Genomic DNA, 20,655 nt, shown 5'->3' with positions numbered 1-20,655 from the left:
AGTTTTTAGATCATAAACACCCCATATATCTTGTCTATTTATTTCACTTTTCTTTTTGAGGATTTATAGTATTTTCATTTTGAAAACAGTACATGCCAATGTTTAGGAGAAGTTTTTAGATCATAAACACACCATATATCTTGTATATCTATTTCGCTTTTCTTTTTGAAGATTTATGGTATTTTCATTTTGAAAACAAAAAATGAAATTGGTCTGCCCAGTTTACAGTGACCAATACCATGAGCTCATACAATATCAACATATAATATATTCTCTTTTAATATATTTTACAAAATATGATTGAACACAAAAGATTTGAAAAATTTCCAATTCATTTACAAAAGGCATTAAATAAAAATTGAATAGCTGAAATTTTTAGAGAAAAAATGAAGACTAAATCATACATACATGCGCATTAAATAGACATAAAATGTGTGTAAAATATCTACCTGTGACTCCACAAGCTGACAACGAGAGAGGTAGACTTCATTGTGACAAGTTTAAATCGGTTTTATAGATTCACTATAAGGTGCCGTGTATACCAGGTATACAGATATACAGACAGATATACTCCGTATACAGGTGCCAACAAGACATACAGCCGCCCCTATTGTGTCAGGGAGGTGTAGTTGGTCAGACCAACAAATCACATCCGATCAATGAATTATTGATCTGTCTTGATCTGCCATGAACACAGAGCTCTTTCAGGGGGCACAAGGGACAAATGAGTCTATGGGTGGCAAACAACCCCCAGGGTATAGACCTGGGGGGTGGGGGGATTGAATAGGACATATCTAGGAAACTGGTGAGATACCCTCTTCATTGCTCAGTCTTTATTGCACTGTGTAATGCCTTGATTTGTTCCGACTTGTGGATTTGCAAGTTAACTTTTCTTGAAGTCTGGGTCTGATTAAAGATTGTTGATATAGAAATTCATGATGGCCCCCAGCATTGACTATTGTGGGGATAGAAAAAAAATGATGAATCAGCGTAAATTGGAATAACAAATATGATGAGCTGGTACATTTTGACAACGTGTACAGTCGTGGGTGATGCAAGATTAGATGTGCTGGAATTAAAAACAAATTTCCAGAATCAGTTGTTAAGAATCAAGAATGTCTGATTAAAAGAACTTAACAGGGAGCTTTGGCTGATAGAAATGTCTTTTGTATTTGTCATGGGGAAAAAGAAAATTATTAAAATAATGTCTTTTTTATATTTCAAAGCTAGGACACAACTGTATAAACTATTTATTGCATGGTTTGCTTGATTTCCAGAGTTTTGGGTGAACATTTATATTGAGCTGCACTTCCACACCACCTAAAGGCATTCTCAAAGCGCCACACCCTTATTACTCCGGCGCCTAATGGGATCGGGGGGTCAGACCCGCTGAATTGGTTGATGCATGTCATCATATCCCAAATGCGTGGATCGATCCTCATGATGTCAATCACTGGATTGTCTGGTCCACACTTGATTACTTACCGCCGTCATATAGCTGGAATATTGCTGAGTGCGGCGTTAAACAACAAACAAACAAACAAACAAACAAACAAACAACAAAGCCCAAGAATCTCTCAGCTGACAAACATGGTCTCCTATCCAACAACTCTCCACGACCAACGTGATTTATGACCTGTGTGCTGTGCACAGGACCACATGCCACCATGGTAAGTCAGTTGAAAAACAGTTTTCAGATTGGCTTTTGTTTATCAAACAGTTATCTGATCATGTGTGTTTCTTAAAACTGGTCTCGTTCATCTGACAGTTTATGACCTACCGTATTCGATTCGACGTAATAAGCGCCCCGCTCTAATAAGCACCCATAGATAAAAATTTCCTAATAGTGAACAATGCCAATAAGCCCCCCATTCCGATTGATCACTGTACACAAGACTTATTTATTTGCGTATAATATGCACTCGTGTGTTATATGCACCATTAATTATGGGCAATTAAATTCTGGAAAAATATATCTGTTGTATATAAACATTTCAGGCTGTCAGCATAAACCACGAAATTTATCTTTCAATTCTGTTTTTTTCCAGCAAAATAATATTCTAATAAGAGCTCCCTATTTCTAATTTTGAGAGCGCCCTGGGCGCTTATTACGTCGAATACAGTAAATTGAATCTAAGTTTTTTTGTCATGAATATTTACGCTTGTATTCAATGGATAATAAAAATTACCATAATAAAATAGTACTCTAAAATAACATCTCTTCCTTACTGCCTACAGTTTCATGGCTGTTAATCAGGACGCACCAATGTAATCTGTTGTTTGGTTGAATCTGTGTGTGTTTATGAAGTCTACTGCCGACAGTCTGACAGTGACAAATGACTGTATATATACACTGACATATACACTGATATACACAGTAATCTCACTGTTTGGACAGAACTCGTATGTTATCAGTGACTGGATTAATATTTGAGCCTCAGCATTAATGGAGCCCTCAAACAGTCACTAAATCATGCCAAACATGCCTTCATTATGAAATGAGCTTGTTTCTTAGAAAAAGATAAGTTTGTCACAGAATTGTAACACATGTGGCAATATTGCCCTCTGGATATTTTCCACTGAAATTTGTATTTCAACCTTGCAGTGATCATTTTGGGAATTTTCTGTGGGCCATTTAATAGCACTGTTAAGTGAAATTTTGAACAATCTTATATAATGCCATGTTAAAAGACCACCTCCGTGGTCTAGTGGTAGAGCGTCCACCCGGAGAGCAGAAGGTCCGGGGTTCGATCCCCGGACGCGTCATACCAAAAGACGTTAAAAGATGGTACTTGTTGTTACCCTGCCTGGCGCTCGGCATTAAGGGGCTAAAACAAGGACTGGTCGGCTCGGAGTCAGTATACTGTGTCTGGGGTATTCATGTTAAACTGCGGCATGGTATCTCAGTGAGCTAGCACTATAAATCGGCATCAGTCTGGACTAGTACAAGCAGCAACACACACACGTACATGCACGTCGCTATATAAGTGCAATAATTTTGGACGCGACTTTAAACCCTATTTCACCTCACCTCACCCACCACGTTAAAAAGCCCCACTGCATTTGAAAATGATTTATGGGGCAAAAGTCCAAGGGGCTATCCCAGAATTATCCCTGCCCTTGTGTCTTTTGCAATCAACTATATCAACATGAATCAGCAAGCCTCAGAGTATAGAACTTTTATCAACAAGTGTTGATATATTCGATATCAAAAGACAAGAGGGAGAGATTCTCTTTATCGAAAATCAATCTTCCAACCTTTTCAATTTATAAACAGTTATAACCAGTGTCTTGAGTGTAGAAAATCTGGCTAACAAGCTTCAGTGGTAGAGAGATTAGTGAAGTCATATGAAGTGAGTGAGTATTGTTATACGCCACTGTTAGCAATATTCCAGCAATGGCACAACGAGGGACAACAGAAATGGGTTTCACACATTGTACCGATTTTGGGAATCGAACCCTGGTCTTTGGTGTGATGACTGATGAGCCAACGCTTTAACCACTAGGCTACCCCCCTGCCCCTTTAGTCATATGAAGTAAATCATAGTAACTGATGACATCACAATGGTCTGCAAAGCATTGTGATGCAATTCATTAATCTCCCTCAAACAATATCTCCCGTGGAAGCCAGTTTTACATACAGTGTTTCCACATACAGCGCCGCACATGGCGCTAACCTATGGGGATTCAAGGAAATCCCACGTCTTTTGTAACCATGGTAACAGACAAATAATGAGGATCAGGCGGTCAGGCTAGTCGTGGACCGTGGTTCATGATGTCAGTCACTTGTTTGTCTCAGTAATGTTTGGTCAAGACTCCATTATTTACCAAGTTCACCGGCCGCTGTGACATCACTGGAATATTGCTGACTTAGGCGTTAAACAACATTCAGTCAGTCCCTACACAAAGACCTGAAATTTTCCGGTTCAGCAACTTTTGGAGTCATGATGTCAAAACATGTATATTCTTCAAATTCAAATCAGCTTAAAGTAATATATTTAAACATGATTTAAACTGAATAAATTCCCAAGAATTCAATTTTGTTCAGTATGACTGAAAATATGGGCTGAACATATTCATGACACAGAAACTATATGCCTGATTTTTTTTCCAACTGTGAGCAGGGTAAGTGCCACACCAATATTCCAGAAATATCATGGCATGGGACACCAGAAACGGACATTTTACTTGAGTTGGGAATCAAACACGTCAAACAAGTGACAGGTACCAAGCAATTTCTTCACACAATACAAGGTAAACATTAGACCGCACACGCTTAGTACTGAAACGGGTACTTATACAAACACATAGATAGTACATTGTGCCATAATCGCTCTAATAAGCCCACTGGGTGCTTAGAAAATTGACCAAGGGAGGAGGGGAGGGGAGATTATTAAAACCATACACAGCAAGTTAAATTTAAACAAACTTAGTTCAAACGCTGTAAAAGGCGACTGCTTGTCGTAAGAGACGACTAACGGTATCGGGTGGTCAGGCTCGCTGACTTGGATGATACATGTCATAGTATCCAAATTATGTGGGTTGATGCTCATGATGTCAATCACAAGATTGTCTGGTCCAGACTTGATTATTTGCAGACCGCTGTCATATAGCTGGAATATTGCTGAGTGTGGCGTTAAACAACAAACAAACAACCAACCAATCAAACGTCGATGAAACTAAATTGTTTTCAATAATAGTTGGCAATTATATGCCCTGTTAACTGGTTAACGCAATTGTTTTGGGAATATACACAATAAAATACAGACTGTCGTGTAAATTTTTAGCCTAGAAATTGGCCCTAATTATGGAGAATACGGTAAGTCCATTTTGCTGTTAACACGGGCCTGTTGAGCTGATGTCTTAAGAGATATACAGTATGGTAGGATATATAAAATACTAGGTACATTGTGATATTCTAGTTTATAACAAAAGGTCATTCAATACTTGATCTGAAAACATTTGAAAGAAGTATAATTGTTTTCATCTTAACATTGCTTAAAGAGATATTAAAAAGAATTATATTAAAGAAATAATTGTGGTCAGAATGTGTCAAATATGCTACAGAAAATGTTGCCAAAATGTCTGGATTGAGCCAAGGTTAATTTCCTAAACAAAGCTCTTGGAATAAAGATGAAACAAAAATGCAAACAGCAAACAATAAACAAACAAACAAACTATACTTTCTATCAAAAAAGTTTGATTTTGGTACTATTTTTACAGTGTGTAAAACAGTGAAAAGAAAATACATCTTTTACCACCAACCAAAGGTTTCGACCAAAAACCAACTGAAAACCAACAAATGAATTAAAAAAGGCCTCAGCTATTATTCTTTACTCAGTAAAGTGTAAAAGATTTTACATGTTCATATCTTATTAGGCTGCATTTTACTCAGTACCATGATATGACAATAAAAGTTGCAAGCAATTATGGTAACAAACCACTTATGTCCTCAAAAGATTCACACATAAGAAATATTATAAACTTTTTAAAAAAAAATTACGTTTCCGAGAGGAGCCATTAGTTTACAGTCAGTCATTTTGATCTAATAGATTGACAACATTTATAACTTGTAAGGAAAGGTTGATAAAAACTTACACTGTTAACTTACAGCTGGAAGAAGATTGTGTTGGTAGGGTAAGAAAAAATAAACACTACTACTGACACTGCTTGTTTGCAGTAAAGTCAAGCTGACATGTCATTTTGGTGGCAATGTACTGCTGAACTGACGTGACTAAGCATGCTAGGAATAGAAATGCAAATCTGAGAGTCAGTCGTTTATGTAAATATAGCCAAAAACATGCAAAATGGATTCAACTAGAAGCACTTGGATTGTAATATTTCAAAAGGAAATATGTGTATATCACATATAACTTATAACATGAAGAAAGCAATATCATTGCAATAATTCGATGTGATCGTGGTGATCGTGGTGATCGTTACTCAATTTCCTATGTTGGGACATGTTGTAGCCTTATCTCAGTACAGCCACTTTGTATTCCTATTTTTTGGCTCCACTCTTGGATATTGCAAGTTTGTTTAGATTTGGGCTTCTTCCTGAATAACACCACACCTTACTCGTGTGAATAGTCAATATATGTCAATACATATTTTGAATAATGGTGGTGTTTACCCACTAATTAATATATTTCTGTAACACTTGCCCATGTAGATCTAAGCTCCCATTCTTGTCGAGCATTAAGGATTGAAGCTTTTGGGCACATGTCACTAAAGCACATCTGGGACTCTAACTCGAGTTGAATATATTGAACTTACATACAAATAATGAATGGAGAATGCGTAAAAAATAATGCAAAAAAATAATTTAAAGTTGCCAGTTTGACATGAATATCATATCTGTATGAAGGTCCGAGCATGACTATTTATGAATAATATTAAATCCACACCCAAACAATATTCATACATTTCAAAAGTATTTGACACTGACAGATCTTGTGCAACTGTCACTATCAGTTATCCTGCTACATTCATTTACTCGATCGCAGCCCTTACCTTATCGAAAATACAATCCTTGCCTGCAGCGGACGGAGTGCTGTTGACTGATCGCAAGACCCTTAAATAGCTTTGGTCTTATCAAATCCAATTTATATACATGGCTTAACAGCTAGTCGTAACTTGTGTTTACATTCTAATCCCCCGCCAGTCTAAGGAAGTATGAAAGAAAGGTTATAATTGGTCTGTGTAAAATCCCAATGTTTCTAAAGTAACATTCTATTGGCTAACCGCAATATCGTTAGGTAGATGCAATTCTCTTAACAACCACCATACATTATGAACACGTCAGTTGGATTAGCAAAATAAAATGCGATTAGCAGCCACTTTCGTCACGCGAAGGCTACGGGGTCAATTTCTATATAAACAAATAATCTTGTGTCGATGTCAATCATGCAGAACGTATCCTGGCTAATGAGTTGAGGTTTGTTGTCTGAATCCGGTAAAAATCAGAACAGCATTAGTTGTATTGAAAATAAAAGTTGTTTTATCCAATGATAATAGCTTATACACAAAGCCTGGTTTATTCACCAATCACAGGGCTTGTTACAGATCATCACCCATAAACAAACAAAATGGCGGAAAACGTGGATGGGCGTGTTCCAGCACTAAGAGTAAGCCAAGTAAGTTGATGTTTCATTCCGATTTTGCCTTGACAGTTATTGATATTGTCATCAGAAGAAAGCTTGAGCATTAGAGAGTACATTAAGATAGTTTTTATGTATAGATTCCAGTTTGGTTAGCATTTGCTTACTGTCGCTTTCGGATCCCATAATCAAATGTCTTTCCAGATTATTGTTCAAACGTGACATACATGACATGAGTTTAAACTTACTCAGCCCATCTCCCCCAAAGTAGGCAAGTATGCTGTATTAACAGTGGCATAATTGTAGTGAAACTACTTTTTACGAGTAGATTATTTTGACTAATCTGGCGAACCTGTTTTCGTTTCAGTTTTACATCACAACAATATTTTTTCTGTCTGTTTCAGCTGGATGCTGCTGAGTTAGATCAGGAAGTAGTACAACTGACCAAGACACAGCTCAACAAAATTTTTAAATACCACCAGGTATGGGGATCACATTTATTCAGCTGTTATAGGATCGTTTTACATCCTCAAAATACAGTTAAACCTAGTTAAACTAGAAGTCCCTGGAGCAAGACTGCAATTTAACGCTCACAATCTGAGCAGGCTTGTAGCACTAGCACTAAATGCCTGAGTCAGTGAGTCCAACTAAACTGGTATGACCTACAATCATTACTTCTAACACTACCTTTATAGCTCTTGACGATCCCCTTTCTGATCAACGCCCTGCCCTTTTTGATCTGTGCCAAATTTGTTACTGATTGGCAATGGCACATGTAGCTTAAAAAATAAGATGAAAACTGACTAATGCGAATGAGCTCAGGTTTAGATTTGTTTGCATCTGTATAATTTGGGTGGTAATGTCAATTTAAACAAACTCTTGTTTTGTGTGATCGCTTATAAAGTACCTAGCCTAGCTTCTAGTTTGCAATGCTAGTCTAGTCCTTCACAATCCCTCAGCCTGCAGCACTAATTTGAAAGTGTAGCACTCACGTGAGTAACGAACATAACCACACTGACACTACAGATAAAACATAAGGCTAAAACAAAAAATAGTCTTGGTTCTCAGGCACCTCCTGCATCATCATAAAGTCTGCCGCACGTTTCATTTTTATTTCCATTTTCCAAACAAACAAAATTGCTTTAAATGTTCTGCTCCTCGAACACATGACACAGGTAGTTAAATGCTTCAATACCTATTAAGAACAACATGATTTCCCCCGATATTGTTGTAAACAAAATTTGGTTAAATACTACCTTGAACACCCCCCACCCCCATCCACCCCAAAATAAAAAGAAGAAAAAAATCAACCACAAAACAACACCGCCAGCCTGCGCAATAATTTCAAAAGCCATGGAGTGCCTCAGTGACTGAGAACCAATTTTTTTTTTTTTTTAAGCCTTAACATGAATAAGTTTTACTTGATTTGCAGATCTGCTGATCTTAGAATCTTAATTTGGGAAAAGGACACTAATGTGGTTTCAATATTTCCCCTGACAGTAAAAACATTTTGATAAATATAAACAAATTATCTGACATCAGCTGAAATGCTGAAATGAACATGAACATTTTTTAATACTTGGCAATAGAAACAATACAGAACACACAGGTGTCAAATTGAAGTTATTTCTAATTGACCATAACTGGTACGGCAAGATTTTTCTATTTTCCCAATTAAATCTCAAAACCTCAAAGAAAATCAGCTGTTGAGAGTTGCGTCCCTAAGGTATGCCAGAAACCTATGATTGGAGGTTTGAATCCCAGTCTCTCACTGATTATGTTTCTGGGCAATCGCATTAAAATCAGAACTTATTTCTCACTACCACAAAACAGAGATCTGAGGACATCCCATTACAGCTGAGAACGGCCTTTCACAAACTTTGACTGACCAATTAAATGACTAACAAGAAGTCAACATTAGCCAATCAGGAAGCAGTTTTCTCGAACTATACAACACTGGTTTCAAACTGGCAACTTCCATTCCAGTCTACGCTTTTAAATATATTATGACAAAGATCTTAAAGACAAAAGAATATTCTGGAATGTCTGATAGATTGCCTAGATTGTATGATAGTACTTCCTACAGTCAATGCAAACTTTGTTCCATTCAAACGTTTAACCCACAGAAGTTGTTTGTTTGTTTGTTGTTTAACGCAGCAATTCCAGCTATATGACGGCGGTCTGTAAATAATCGTGTCTGGACCAAACAATCCAGTGATTGACATCATGAGCATTGACCCACGCAATTGAGATACAATGGCATGCATCAACCAAGTCAGCAAGCCTGACCACCCGATCCCGGTAGTCGCCTTTTATGAGAAGCATAGTCGCCTTTTACGGCAAGCATGGGTTGCTGAAGACCTATTCTACCCCGGATCTTCACGGTCCCCACAGAAGTGAGACATGGAGGATGATTTTGACAGATTCAGTTATAAACCCTGTAACTGTTGTTAGGAAAACCCCATTTTAACCTTTTTGAGGGTGCATGATTAGTACATACTTTCCTGATCTAGTTAGTGACGTTCTGATTGGTTGGATGAAAGATCGCTCTGACGATAGTAAGAACTAAGATCTGAATTTAATGAGATTGGTTTCTGGGTTTATGTTAATATCAAGGGGCACAACTCATGCTAAAATCACAGTCATCCCAACCAAACTTTTGGTCGCACACAAATAATGTTTCTAGAAATTGCACTGTTCTGCATTTGTATGGGCAGACTGACAGGGTTAGACTTAGGCAGCAACAACAGCGGCATGTATGGTGTCCTATTTAAAGGGAGACAATTTGTTTTCAACAGAAATATATCCACGACATTTCAAGCATATATGAATATACATGATGGATTTACTAATTTTTAATGGAAAAGAAAATTTACATGAAATGTCAGCAAAATCCCACCGAAAACCCTCATCCCCTATAATAAACATGTATGGATAAACATGATAGATATGATCCCATGTCAAGCATGTTTGAATGAACATGATGGGTAAACTCCATGTCAAGCATGTATGAATGAGTGATAAACTCCATGTCAAGCATGTATGAATAAACATGGTGGGTAAACTCCATGTCAAGCATGTATGAATACACATGGTGGATAAACTCCATGTCAAGCATATATGAATAAACATGAATAAACTCCATGTCAAGCATGTATGAATAAACATGATGGATAAACACCATGTCACTATGTATGAATAAACAAGGTGAATAAACTCCATGTCAAGCATGTATGAATAAACACAATGGATAAACTCGATGTCAAGCATGTATGAATAAACATGAATAAACTCGATGTCAAGCATGTATGAAAAAACATGGTGGATAAATTCCATGTCAAGCATGTATGAATAAACATGGTGGATAAACTCCATGTCAAGCATGTATGAATACACATGGTTGGTAAACTCCATGTCAAGCATATATGAATAAACATGAATAAATTCCATGTCAAGCATGTATGAATAAACATGGTGGATAAATTCCATGTCAAGCATGTATGAATAAACATGGTGGATAAACTCCATGTCAAGCATGTATGAATACACATGGTTGGTAAACTCCATGTCAAGCATATATGAATAAACATGAATAAACTCCATGTCAAGCATGTATTAATAAACATGGTGGATAAATTCCATGTCAAGCATGTATGAATAAACATGGTGGATAAACTCCATGTCAAGCATGTATGAATACACATGGTTGGTAAACTCCATGTCAAGCATATATGAATAAACATGAATAAACTCCATGTCAAGCATGTATGAATAAACATGGTGGATAAATTCCATGTCAAGCATGTATGAATAATCATGATGGGTAAACTCCATGTCAAGCATGTATGAATAAACATGGTGGATAAACTCCATGTCAAGCATATATGAATAAACATAAATAAACTCCATGTCAAGCATGTATGAATAAACATGGTGGATAAACTCCATGTCAAGCATATATGAATAAACATAAATAAACTCCATGTCAAGCATGTATGAATAAACATGGTGGGTAAACTCCATGTCAAGCATGTATGAATAAACATGAATAAACTTCATGTCAAGCATATATGAATAAACATGGTGGATAAACTCCATGTCAAGCATGTATGAATAAACATGGTGGATAAACTCCATGTCAAGCATGTATGAATACACATGGTTGGTAAACTCCATGTCAAGCATATATCAATAAACATGAATAAACTCCATGTCAAGCATGTATGAATAAACATGGTGGATAAATTCCATGTCAAGCATGTATGAATAAACATGATGGGTAAACTCCATGTCAAGCATGTATGAATAAACATGGTGGATAAACTCCATGTCAAGCATATATGAATAAACATAAATAAACTCCATGTCAAGCATGTATGAATAAACATGGTGGATAAACTCCATGTCAAGCATATATGAATAAACATAAATAAACTCCATGTCAAGCATGTATGAATAAACATGGTGGGTAAAATCCATGTCAAGCATGTATGAATAAACATGAATAAACTTCATGTCAAGCATATATGAATAAACATGGTGGATAAACTCCATGTCAAGCATGTATGAATAAACATGGTGGATAAACTCCATGTCAAGCATGTATGAATAAACATGATGAATAAACTCTTATGTCAAACATGTGTGATAAACTCACAAAAGTGTGTGAATGAGTGAATGAAACCGGAAACATTCTGCAGTAAGCGATATTGCATCTACATAGTTGCAGCATGTAAAATCCTTTACGAGGCCAACCATTGACTGAACAATGCTGAACACACATGCATGGATCAATACCCAAGGGGTACAAGGTCACAGAGCCTGACCACTTGATCCACGTAAGTCCATTCTTACAATCGGCACGAGATTAATCAGGACCTGTTCAACCGGAGAATTCTATGGACATAGTGTACAAGTTTATTTGTTGTTTAACGCCACACTCAGTAATATTCCAGCTAAATGGCGGCAGCCTGTTAATAATCGAATCAAGGGATTGACATCATGAGCACATCCTCTTGAGGGAAGGGCGTTAACTGACTATTAAATTCCAGTTTTCACCCTTGCCGAACTAAGCTGGAATTTATGGGCTCGATGGTTGTGGCTAGAGGCTATTACGAGATATGTCCCTCCTATGTCCCTCCTACTGACCAATCAGATTCCATCTGTCATATAACGCCGCAATATAACTGGAATACTGTTAAAAGCGGCGTTAAACCCAACTCACTCACTCACCATCTGTCATATCACTTGCATTTGCTTCAAACAAAATGTTGGCGCCCAGTCGAGATGTTCTGATCGATAATCAAGATCTATAATGTAATAAAACAGGTCTTACCCTGTGAAGTACACCAAATCATTTGATACTAGATAAAACTGCTTGAAATAAGATTAACCGGCATGGAATAAGGGATTTTGTACCAGCATGCACATTTTCAATATCACACAAGTCCCAATTGTACTTATACTACGTGGAGCCATTACTTGTTGCATGTCTGTGCATATTCATTTAGATAAGGGACAGTTTCAAAAAGTTCATTAATCATTTTCCACCTACTAATAGCAAGAAGTCTTGTTCACATGTGACCTTCTTTGAAACAGGAGACAAGTTGTTGCCAGGTTTAATAATAAAAATAAATAAAGGACTTGAAAGAACAGCACTAACCCTGAATGATTAACCGTGAAACATATTTTAATACTATAAAATCTTTTGACATGCCCCCTTCGTGAACTCATTTCCCTGTTCTTGGTAACCCTGGGGGTGATACAGGCAGATCAATATAAATCAAACAGTATTGATTTCATTGATTGATAGATAAGAAATCCCTGCTGGTGTTTGGGGATATCTTGATATGAAAACTTGAATAAAACAGCTTGTCTTTGTGTCGGTAGTATTCACATTGACTCTTTGTTCAAACAATAGCAGTAAATAATTGTCAGGTTTTCAAAACTATTTTAATTTTTGTTCAGTTAATCTGTAATCAATGATGATAACTAGTCTGTAATGTTTTGACATTACCCGGTGTAAACAGCGGGGTATTTTTTCAGGAGCTTGGTCTGATTTTTTAATTTTTTAGGCCTGACCTATTTGTTTGTTTTGTTTTATCTTAAAATTTGCACTTACTTTGCTTCCTGCTAAAGTCCAGTTTCCACCCTTGCCGAACTACGCTGGAATTTCGTAGCTTGATCATAGCGCCACAAGTGACTATTATGAGTTATGTCCCTTTTATGTCCCTCCTATTGACCAATCAGATTCCACCTCTGACATCACTTGCATTTGTCTCAAACAAAATGGCTGCGCCCAGTCAAAATGATCTGATCGATAATCAAGATCTATATTGTCATATAACGGTTCTTACCCTGTGAAGTACACTAAATCATTTGAGAACCTTGGTTACAAACATGATAACATTTGGAAAATATCTGTCGATGCCCTGTTGACAGAACACATTCTTTGCAAATCCTGCAGTCAACGGAAATCTCCATGTGGAAATCCATGTTCTTTAGAAACTTGATGTTTAGTTTGTTGTGTGATTTTGATTGGACTATGCATAGACTCGTCAGTCTAGCCAAAATGTTACTCCGGAATTCCAGTCTAGTTTGGCAAGGGTGGAAACTTCACATTCGGTCAGTTAACACGCTTGCCTCGGGAATATGGAACCCCTCAAGGACAGGTATATTGCTGATAAACCAAGAATTGAAATAAGGTCGAACCTGGCATTCAAACCCAGGGACAAGGTAACTTGTAAAGACAACTTGAAACTTTTTAGATTCAATGCAACATTCGTTTGCTTGTTTTTCAGAGCAGCTTTTTGACAGCATATGACCCAGAAATAAACGCCCTGCTCAAGTTTGTACTCTGGAAGGTCAGTATCGAAATGCTTCATGTTTGTGTGGGGGGCACGTTTGGCCCAGTCATCTAAGGTGACGCGATTCACTGTGCAGAGTTGTGTCCCTTGGGCATGCCAGAAACCTATGATTGTGGGTTCGAATCCCGTTTCGCCCTGATTATGTTTCTAGGTTTGTCAGCACCATACCTGTGCTCATGGGTTTCACCGAAGTGGTAAAGGTCAGAGACCTGCATCACTTCAGGCTTTCCTCCCACATTAAGCTGACACGCTGTGATATAACTGGAATACTGTTAAAAGCGGCGTTAAACCCAACTCACTCACTCACTCATGTTTGTGTGAAGTGTCATTGCGTTGGGTTTATTGCTATTCAGTTGTGATATCACTTGTAGTGGAACGATACACCGATGCGTTAGAGGATTGCGATTTTTTACTTCTCATTACAAGTATTGATCACAATCGCACACAAGTAAAAAGTATCGATTCTTTCCTTAAATGTATTCTTTAATAAATGTTACACTAAACACTAATTACTAGTCAAAATGAGAAGGGAAAATGTAAATATTTTCATCCATTGCACCATACTTGACACTGACAGCTGTAAATCGTTAGTGTGCCTTTTGTCCATCCTGTCTATGAAAAACATGGCTCACGCACCACAGAAAAGTGCACATACAAGTATCGTGATAGGTATCAGATCGCGAGCAAGGTATAGTGATAAGTATCGGATCGCAGAGTTGGTGTATCGTCCCAGCCCAAATTATCACAGTATGCATTGCTGCACATTGTCCCGAGTATTTCGTATTTGTAACGAATGTGCAACTAAAAATACAATTTCTTCCCAAATTCATGCAATTAACATACCAATCAACGGGGGAAAAATCACAAGGACTAAAGTTACACTGATGAAATCTATTTATAGTGTTGCATCTGTCCAATTAAGATTCTCCTCTCGTAGTATCAGAAGTTGCTGTAGTCGATTTTGAAAGTAAACAAGCTTTTGAATCACATGGCTGTATTGTATTGTAGATGATTCATATTGTCTTCCTTTGGTGTTCTGATGAGAAAACTGTAACAAAATACCAATTGTAATTTGGGAAAGGTGGTGGCTTAGAGTATTTAAGGAAAGCCAAAAATTATACAGGCTGAGACCCAGGCATGAAGCTGTCAGACAAAGGGTCATGAATGGGCCCAATTTTTGAACCCATGATGAAAAGATCTTTGCATCCAAGGAACAGAACTCTGTACGGGCAGTTCGGGACCATACTTGGCCTTGACTGAGAGTTCTGTAAGGGACGGATGATGTTGATTGACCAAGGTTGAAAATTAGGTCAATTTTTGAATTCAAACAAGTGGATCCTGACATGGCTAAGGGAGGCTACTTTGCACAGTGAAATGCTGTGACTTGTAGATGCAGCAGGGCAGATGACATCCGTAGCTTGTCAACTTGTTGATTGGGTTAACCTGTTTGGCCATGTGGACAAGGTGCCTGACCTCGGATCAGGTTGTTTGTGGTTCGAATCCCATCACAGGACTCGAGAATTTTATGGCTGCCACATAGATATCAGAACTTTTTCAGTTTTGAATATATTCTATATGGGTGAAATGATTCTATATTTTATATACCTGAGATTGAGAGAATAACATACAACTTACAGGAATGAATTAAGGATTATTATTCCCAAGGTGAAATATTGTTACATAAGTCAAAAGCCGTTGCAAGTAACTTGCAGCATTAATCTAAATAAATCCATCATTACGAGTGTCGAGTGTGCTACACTTATTACCCAACATGCAGTCTAATCAAGCTTGTGAAGTAGGCCACTTGGAGGCCAGAAGTCGGTTTCTGACCTTGACATTTGATGCAGTATTTACCGTAATATCAGCTGTAATATGCAAAAAAAACAATCAAATCCTAGCAAATCCTAATATACCTACTCATCATTTTCAGTTTGTGTAATGTCTCAACCAATATTCCCATTTGACCTATAACTGATAACATGTTTGTTTGTTTGTTTAAAGCCACACTAAGCAATATTCTAGCTACGTGGTGGCGGTCTGTAAATAATCGAGTCTGGACCAGACAGTCCAGTGATAGACATCATGAGCATCGATCCACGCAACTTGGATACGATGACATGCATCAACCAAGTCAGCGAGCCTGACCACCAGATCCCGTTAGTCGCCTCTTACGACAAGCATAGTCACCTTTCACAGCAAGCATGGGTTGCTGAAGACCTATTCTATCCCGGATCTTCACGGGTCTCATCTTACCCGTCACCTAATAACATGTGGGGAATTTACAGTGTTTGAGTGAATAGCCCTATTTATCATTAAACTTAAGCATTTATCCATGACATAAGCTTATGACATAAAAACATGTATGTCATACCCCAATGACATAAGTATGCAAATTAGATATGCAAATTAGATAACCGGAAGAGCGAGCAGTTTGATTTGAAACTATATATTATAAGTGAAGTTACACCAGAGATATAATCAGATTACACAGAATCGTTGTTGTTACCGTTATTAAAGTTTCAATTATTCTGCAAAAGTCTGTTCAAGTATTTTGTTTAAAATAATCCGAGGAACTTTTTTTCTCAGCGAATTGTTTATTTTGGTTTACATGGCTATGGAAAACATGTATCACTACGCACGATCTATACGTAAGATTTCGACAAGTTGCTGATGTTAATGTTTAATGCAATTATTCCTTAATTTGGAAGCAAAAATGTGAAAATGATAAATAGAATTCATCACGAGTGTTTTTTAATATGGGAAATATCAACCTCGTCCCGTTAATCGGTATTTGCCTCGCCAAAGGCTCGGCAAATACCGATTAACTAAGACTCGGTTGATATTTCCCATATTAAAAAACACTCGTGATGAATCCTCTATTTATTATATAGTGACAAATAATTGCAGCCAGGGTTGTCTACAAAAACAACCACAACACTATGAAACACATATCTTAAAGTTTTGGGAATTTTCTCAATAGACTATTGAGAAAGCAAAAAGTGCATTGATAGTGCTTGAAAGTAGTTCCTGGTTCGGGACCTCATTTACATTTTTATCAGATCGTGATACTAAATGTATCAGTTGGTTTATTGCACTGATTACTCTGTCCATTATTTGAGAGATAGTGTTTAGTAGGGCTGTTACGATTCACTAGTGCATTCACCTCATAGCGTATTCGTTGCAGCCCTAATATTTAGCATCGACTTGTATCAATAACAGTAGATGTTGGCTATATATTTCAAATATCATTAGTTGCCATGAAGACGTGGTATATGTATTAATGATTCATGCACCTTGTTCTGAAGGCATTTATCGGATCGTGTAAGGTCAGGTTGTGTAAATGGGACGTTTCGTTCGGAATATGGAAATCAGTTTCATATTGCCTTGTTTGTTGACTTTGAGAACAGGGCTCAAAATTCCTTGCATTTGATTGTCACTGGTGTGTTAAAATCACAATGTCATGGCTAAAATAATGCCCTGGAGGCACACTCAAAGAGGATATTTTTTTATTAAAATACTTTGTTTATTGTATGAAACCTTTGATAAATGTACTGGTTTTCCTGATTAAGACTTGGTTCAATAAAGACCATGATCTTAGGCATAGAACAACATTCACTCACTCACTTTGTAGTGCATTTGATGGAAGAGGGTATTTCATTATAAGGTCCACATGGGGATTCCAGGTTAGGACTGGCTCCAGCAGCCTATGCATGCTGTATAATGAGGTGTCTAAATGGATCCAGTGACTTGGTTGATTGAGGGTAATTTTTCCCCCCAAGAGCTAAGGGGCCATTTGGTAGCCAAGTGGTTAAAACCTTCGCTTGTCACATTGAAGGCCCAGGTTTGATCTGCAACATGTGTGAAGCCCATTTCTGGTGTCCCCCACCATGATATTGCTGGAATATTGCTAAAAGGGGCATAAAACCATAATTACTGACTAACTTACTTACCCAAAAGCATAGGACTTTACTCTTAATATTAATCACTGGTTTGTCTGCTCCAGACTTCATTACTTATAGCTTGTTATAGGTGAATACTGCTGATTTGGGTGTTTCACAACAAAGAAACATACAGGTACCGGTGAACCTTTGCTTATCAAAAGCAAAAGTTCATTAATATACACAGCCCTGATTAAGTTGGTAGACCATCAGTATATTTTTTATAACAATTTCGTAAAATATGAATATTTAGTAATGCTTGTCTTTCTGACAATTTAAACAAGGGGAATATAGCATATCTCTTGTATTATCATATGTTTGGAGTGTTAACATTATATATCACAGTGTCTATGGATTTCTCAGTTAGTTACAAGCAAAGGTATGTCAAACATGTTTACCTACGTGCTCTGTCAACAGCGTTAATTAGTGTCCATTCAGGTGTAAATTACAATCATGAGGCATTGTTTGCCTGCTGTGATATAGATAGATCGGAACATTCCACGTCCCCGGGAGTCTAACAGGGCGCGGACAATAGCTCACTGTCACCACACCACTGCCTTAGCTTTTCTCAAGGATTTGATCATGGAAAGAAATGTTTTTCTGCAGATCTTGTAGATTGTATATATCCTTACCAGGTAGTGCACCCTTACCCTTGTTGTAAGAGGCGACTAACTAACATGTTATCAGGTGACAGTGCAGAATAAGTCTTCAGCAACCCATGCTTGCTGTAAAAGGCGACTATGCTTGTTGTAAGAGGCTACTAACTAACATATTATCAGGTGACAGTACATAATAAGTCTTCAGCAACCCATGCTTGCTGTAAAAGGCTACTATGCTTGTCATAAGAGACAACTAACAGGATCGGGTGGTCAGACTCGCTGACTTTGTTGATACATGTCATCGTATCTCAGTTGATACTCATGATATTAATTACTGGATTGTCTGGTCCAGACTCCATTATTTACAGACCGCCATCATAGAGCTGTAATATTGCATAGTGTTGCGTTGAACAACAAACAAACAAACAAACAAACAAAATTGTACTTAATGCTCGACAGTGTGTTGCAAGCCATGTTCTGTACACAAACCTATTTGACGGGGAAATAGCATGAGGACAAAAAAAAACTCCCGATAACTGTTACCATGTAGGCTTTATGTATCATTAAGTTATGTATGATATGCATAAATGCTCAGGTGATGTGTATTTTCTGTCAGGAATGAATGTGGAAAATATTTGTTCAATTGTCCCTTGTATAATGAAGCCTCGAATGTTTCAAACCACCCACCCTGTTTACAGCGCTGTGTGCTGAAATAAATTGGGCAGGCTGGGTTATGAAGTGTGCTCAGAATTAAACAGTGGGCACGGGTGGCCCAGTCATCTAAGGCGCCGAGATTCGCTGTGCAGAGTCCTTGGGCCAGAAACCTATGATTGTGGGTTCGAATCACGGTTCGCCCCGATTATGTTTCTATGTTTGTCAGCACCATACCCGTGCTCGTGGGTTTCACCGAAGTGGTAAACGTCCGAGACCTGCATCACTTCGGGCTGTCCTCCCACATTAAGCTGACACTGCGTGATATAACTGGAATACTGTTAAAAGCGCTGTTTAACCCAACTCACTCACTCACTCACTCAGAATTAAACAGGATAAGGGGAGTTTTGAAAGGAAGTTTCCTCTTTTCCTTCGGGACCATGAACTTAATCTTCTGTGGTCCTAGAATCATTACTCGAGACAGAATACTATTCACCCACTGCTTCAAGACAAACGATTGGTTTTTTTCTGAAAGGAGGTACCTAAAATAATGGCTGGTTATTTCTATAGACATCCAAATATCCAGAATTGACTTTTTGGGAGGTAATTCCTGAGACAAATCTAGGAAATGGGGAACATGTTAGGCTTTGAAATGAGCCCAAATAATGTACGAAAATGTACATTGTTGGAAAGTACGGGTAAAGGCTTCAAAGTGGTTCAAATATTGATCGGGGCGGTTGGGTAGCCTAGTGGTTAAAGCGTTCGCTCGTCACGCAGAAGACTCGGGTTGATTCCTGACATGGGTACAATGTGTGAAGCCAATTTCTGGTGTTCTCCGCCATGATATTGCTGGAATATTGCTAAAAGCGGCGTAAAACCATACTCACTCACTCACTCACCACTCACTCAAATATTGATCAGTATTTCAAAAAAGGTTAACAATTTCATCATTATTGTTATATGTCGGTGTTGAGTGAACAAAGGAGGGCTTAAAAGACGAAAAAATATAAATACCCAATAAGAACGATTATGTGTAAGTAGACATGGTGAATATTCAAAGGTTAAGAATAGAATGTGGAGCCCTGATGAGCTGTGAGGTCTTCATACGTCTAAGGTGTATTTTAACAGTTAAAATTCCAAGAAGGCAAGGTAGACTCAGAGACGTAGATGGCACTGAGTGGGCAGTGACTCTACAAGATGTGCTCACAATTGCTGGAGTTATTGATTTGTGTGCTGGAAAAGATACAGAGAAGAAACAGAATGGACTCAAACATTTAGGATATTCTCTTGGAAGGGATTTGTAATGATTGATCCCTAAGATGAAAGCACGGAAATGAATTGTATCCAATGTTTAGCATATTTACTTCTAATCTGTCCGACTTCTTACCCCGGGGGGAATATTTAGGCCTTTGGTGGTTGATATTGAATATATCCATTTGTACAACATATGATTATTGATTCCGGAACACCATACATGTCCCTTGCACAAAGAACAATGGAA

At 37.7% G+C, this 20,655-nt stretch overlaps 2 protein-coding genes across 5 annotated transcripts in view; one reads left to right on the top strand and one right to left on the bottom strand.

Moving 5' to 3' along the window:
- Positions 1 to 20,655, bottom strand: part of LOC124117797 (rootletin-like) — a 121,910-nt gene that overhangs the window by 91,250 nt on the left and 10,005 nt on the right. Inside the window, exon 1 of one of the 4 annotated variants that reach the window (XM_046479816.2) lies at positions 6,514 to 6,659. The exons of the other annotated variants lie outside the window; for them this stretch is intronic. The gene's annotated coding sequence lies outside the window, so the exon portion shown is untranslated. Of the gene's footprint in view, positions 1 to 6,513; positions 6,660 to 20,655 lie in introns of those variants that run through there. 4 annotated transcript variants of the gene reach the window in all.
- LOC124117798 (peroxisome biogenesis factor 2-like) overlaps positions 7,041 to 20,655 on the top strand; it is a 36,850-nt gene continuing 23,235 nt past the window's right edge. Inside the window, exons 1-3 of the mRNA XM_046479819.2 lie at positions 7,041 to 7,136; positions 7,505 to 7,582; positions 13,901 to 13,963. Coding sequence (XP_046335775.2) covers positions 7,089 to 7,136; positions 7,505 to 7,582; positions 13,901 to 13,963 — 189 coding nt within the window. The 5' untranslated portion in view covers positions 7,041 to 7,088. The remainder of the gene's footprint in view (positions 7,137 to 7,504; positions 7,583 to 13,900; positions 13,964 to 20,655) is intronic.

This window comes from Haliotis rufescens, unplaced genomic scaffold (genome assembly GCF_023055435.1).
Source record: "Haliotis rufescens isolate VD_foot unplaced genomic scaffold, xgHalRufe1.0.p SCAF_13, whole genome shotgun sequence".
NCBI lineage: Eukaryota > Metazoa > Mollusca > Gastropoda > Lepetellida > Haliotidae > Haliotis > Haliotis rufescens.
Note: the sequence above shows the minus strand (reverse complement) of the source record. Positions and strands in the feature narration are given on the sequence as shown.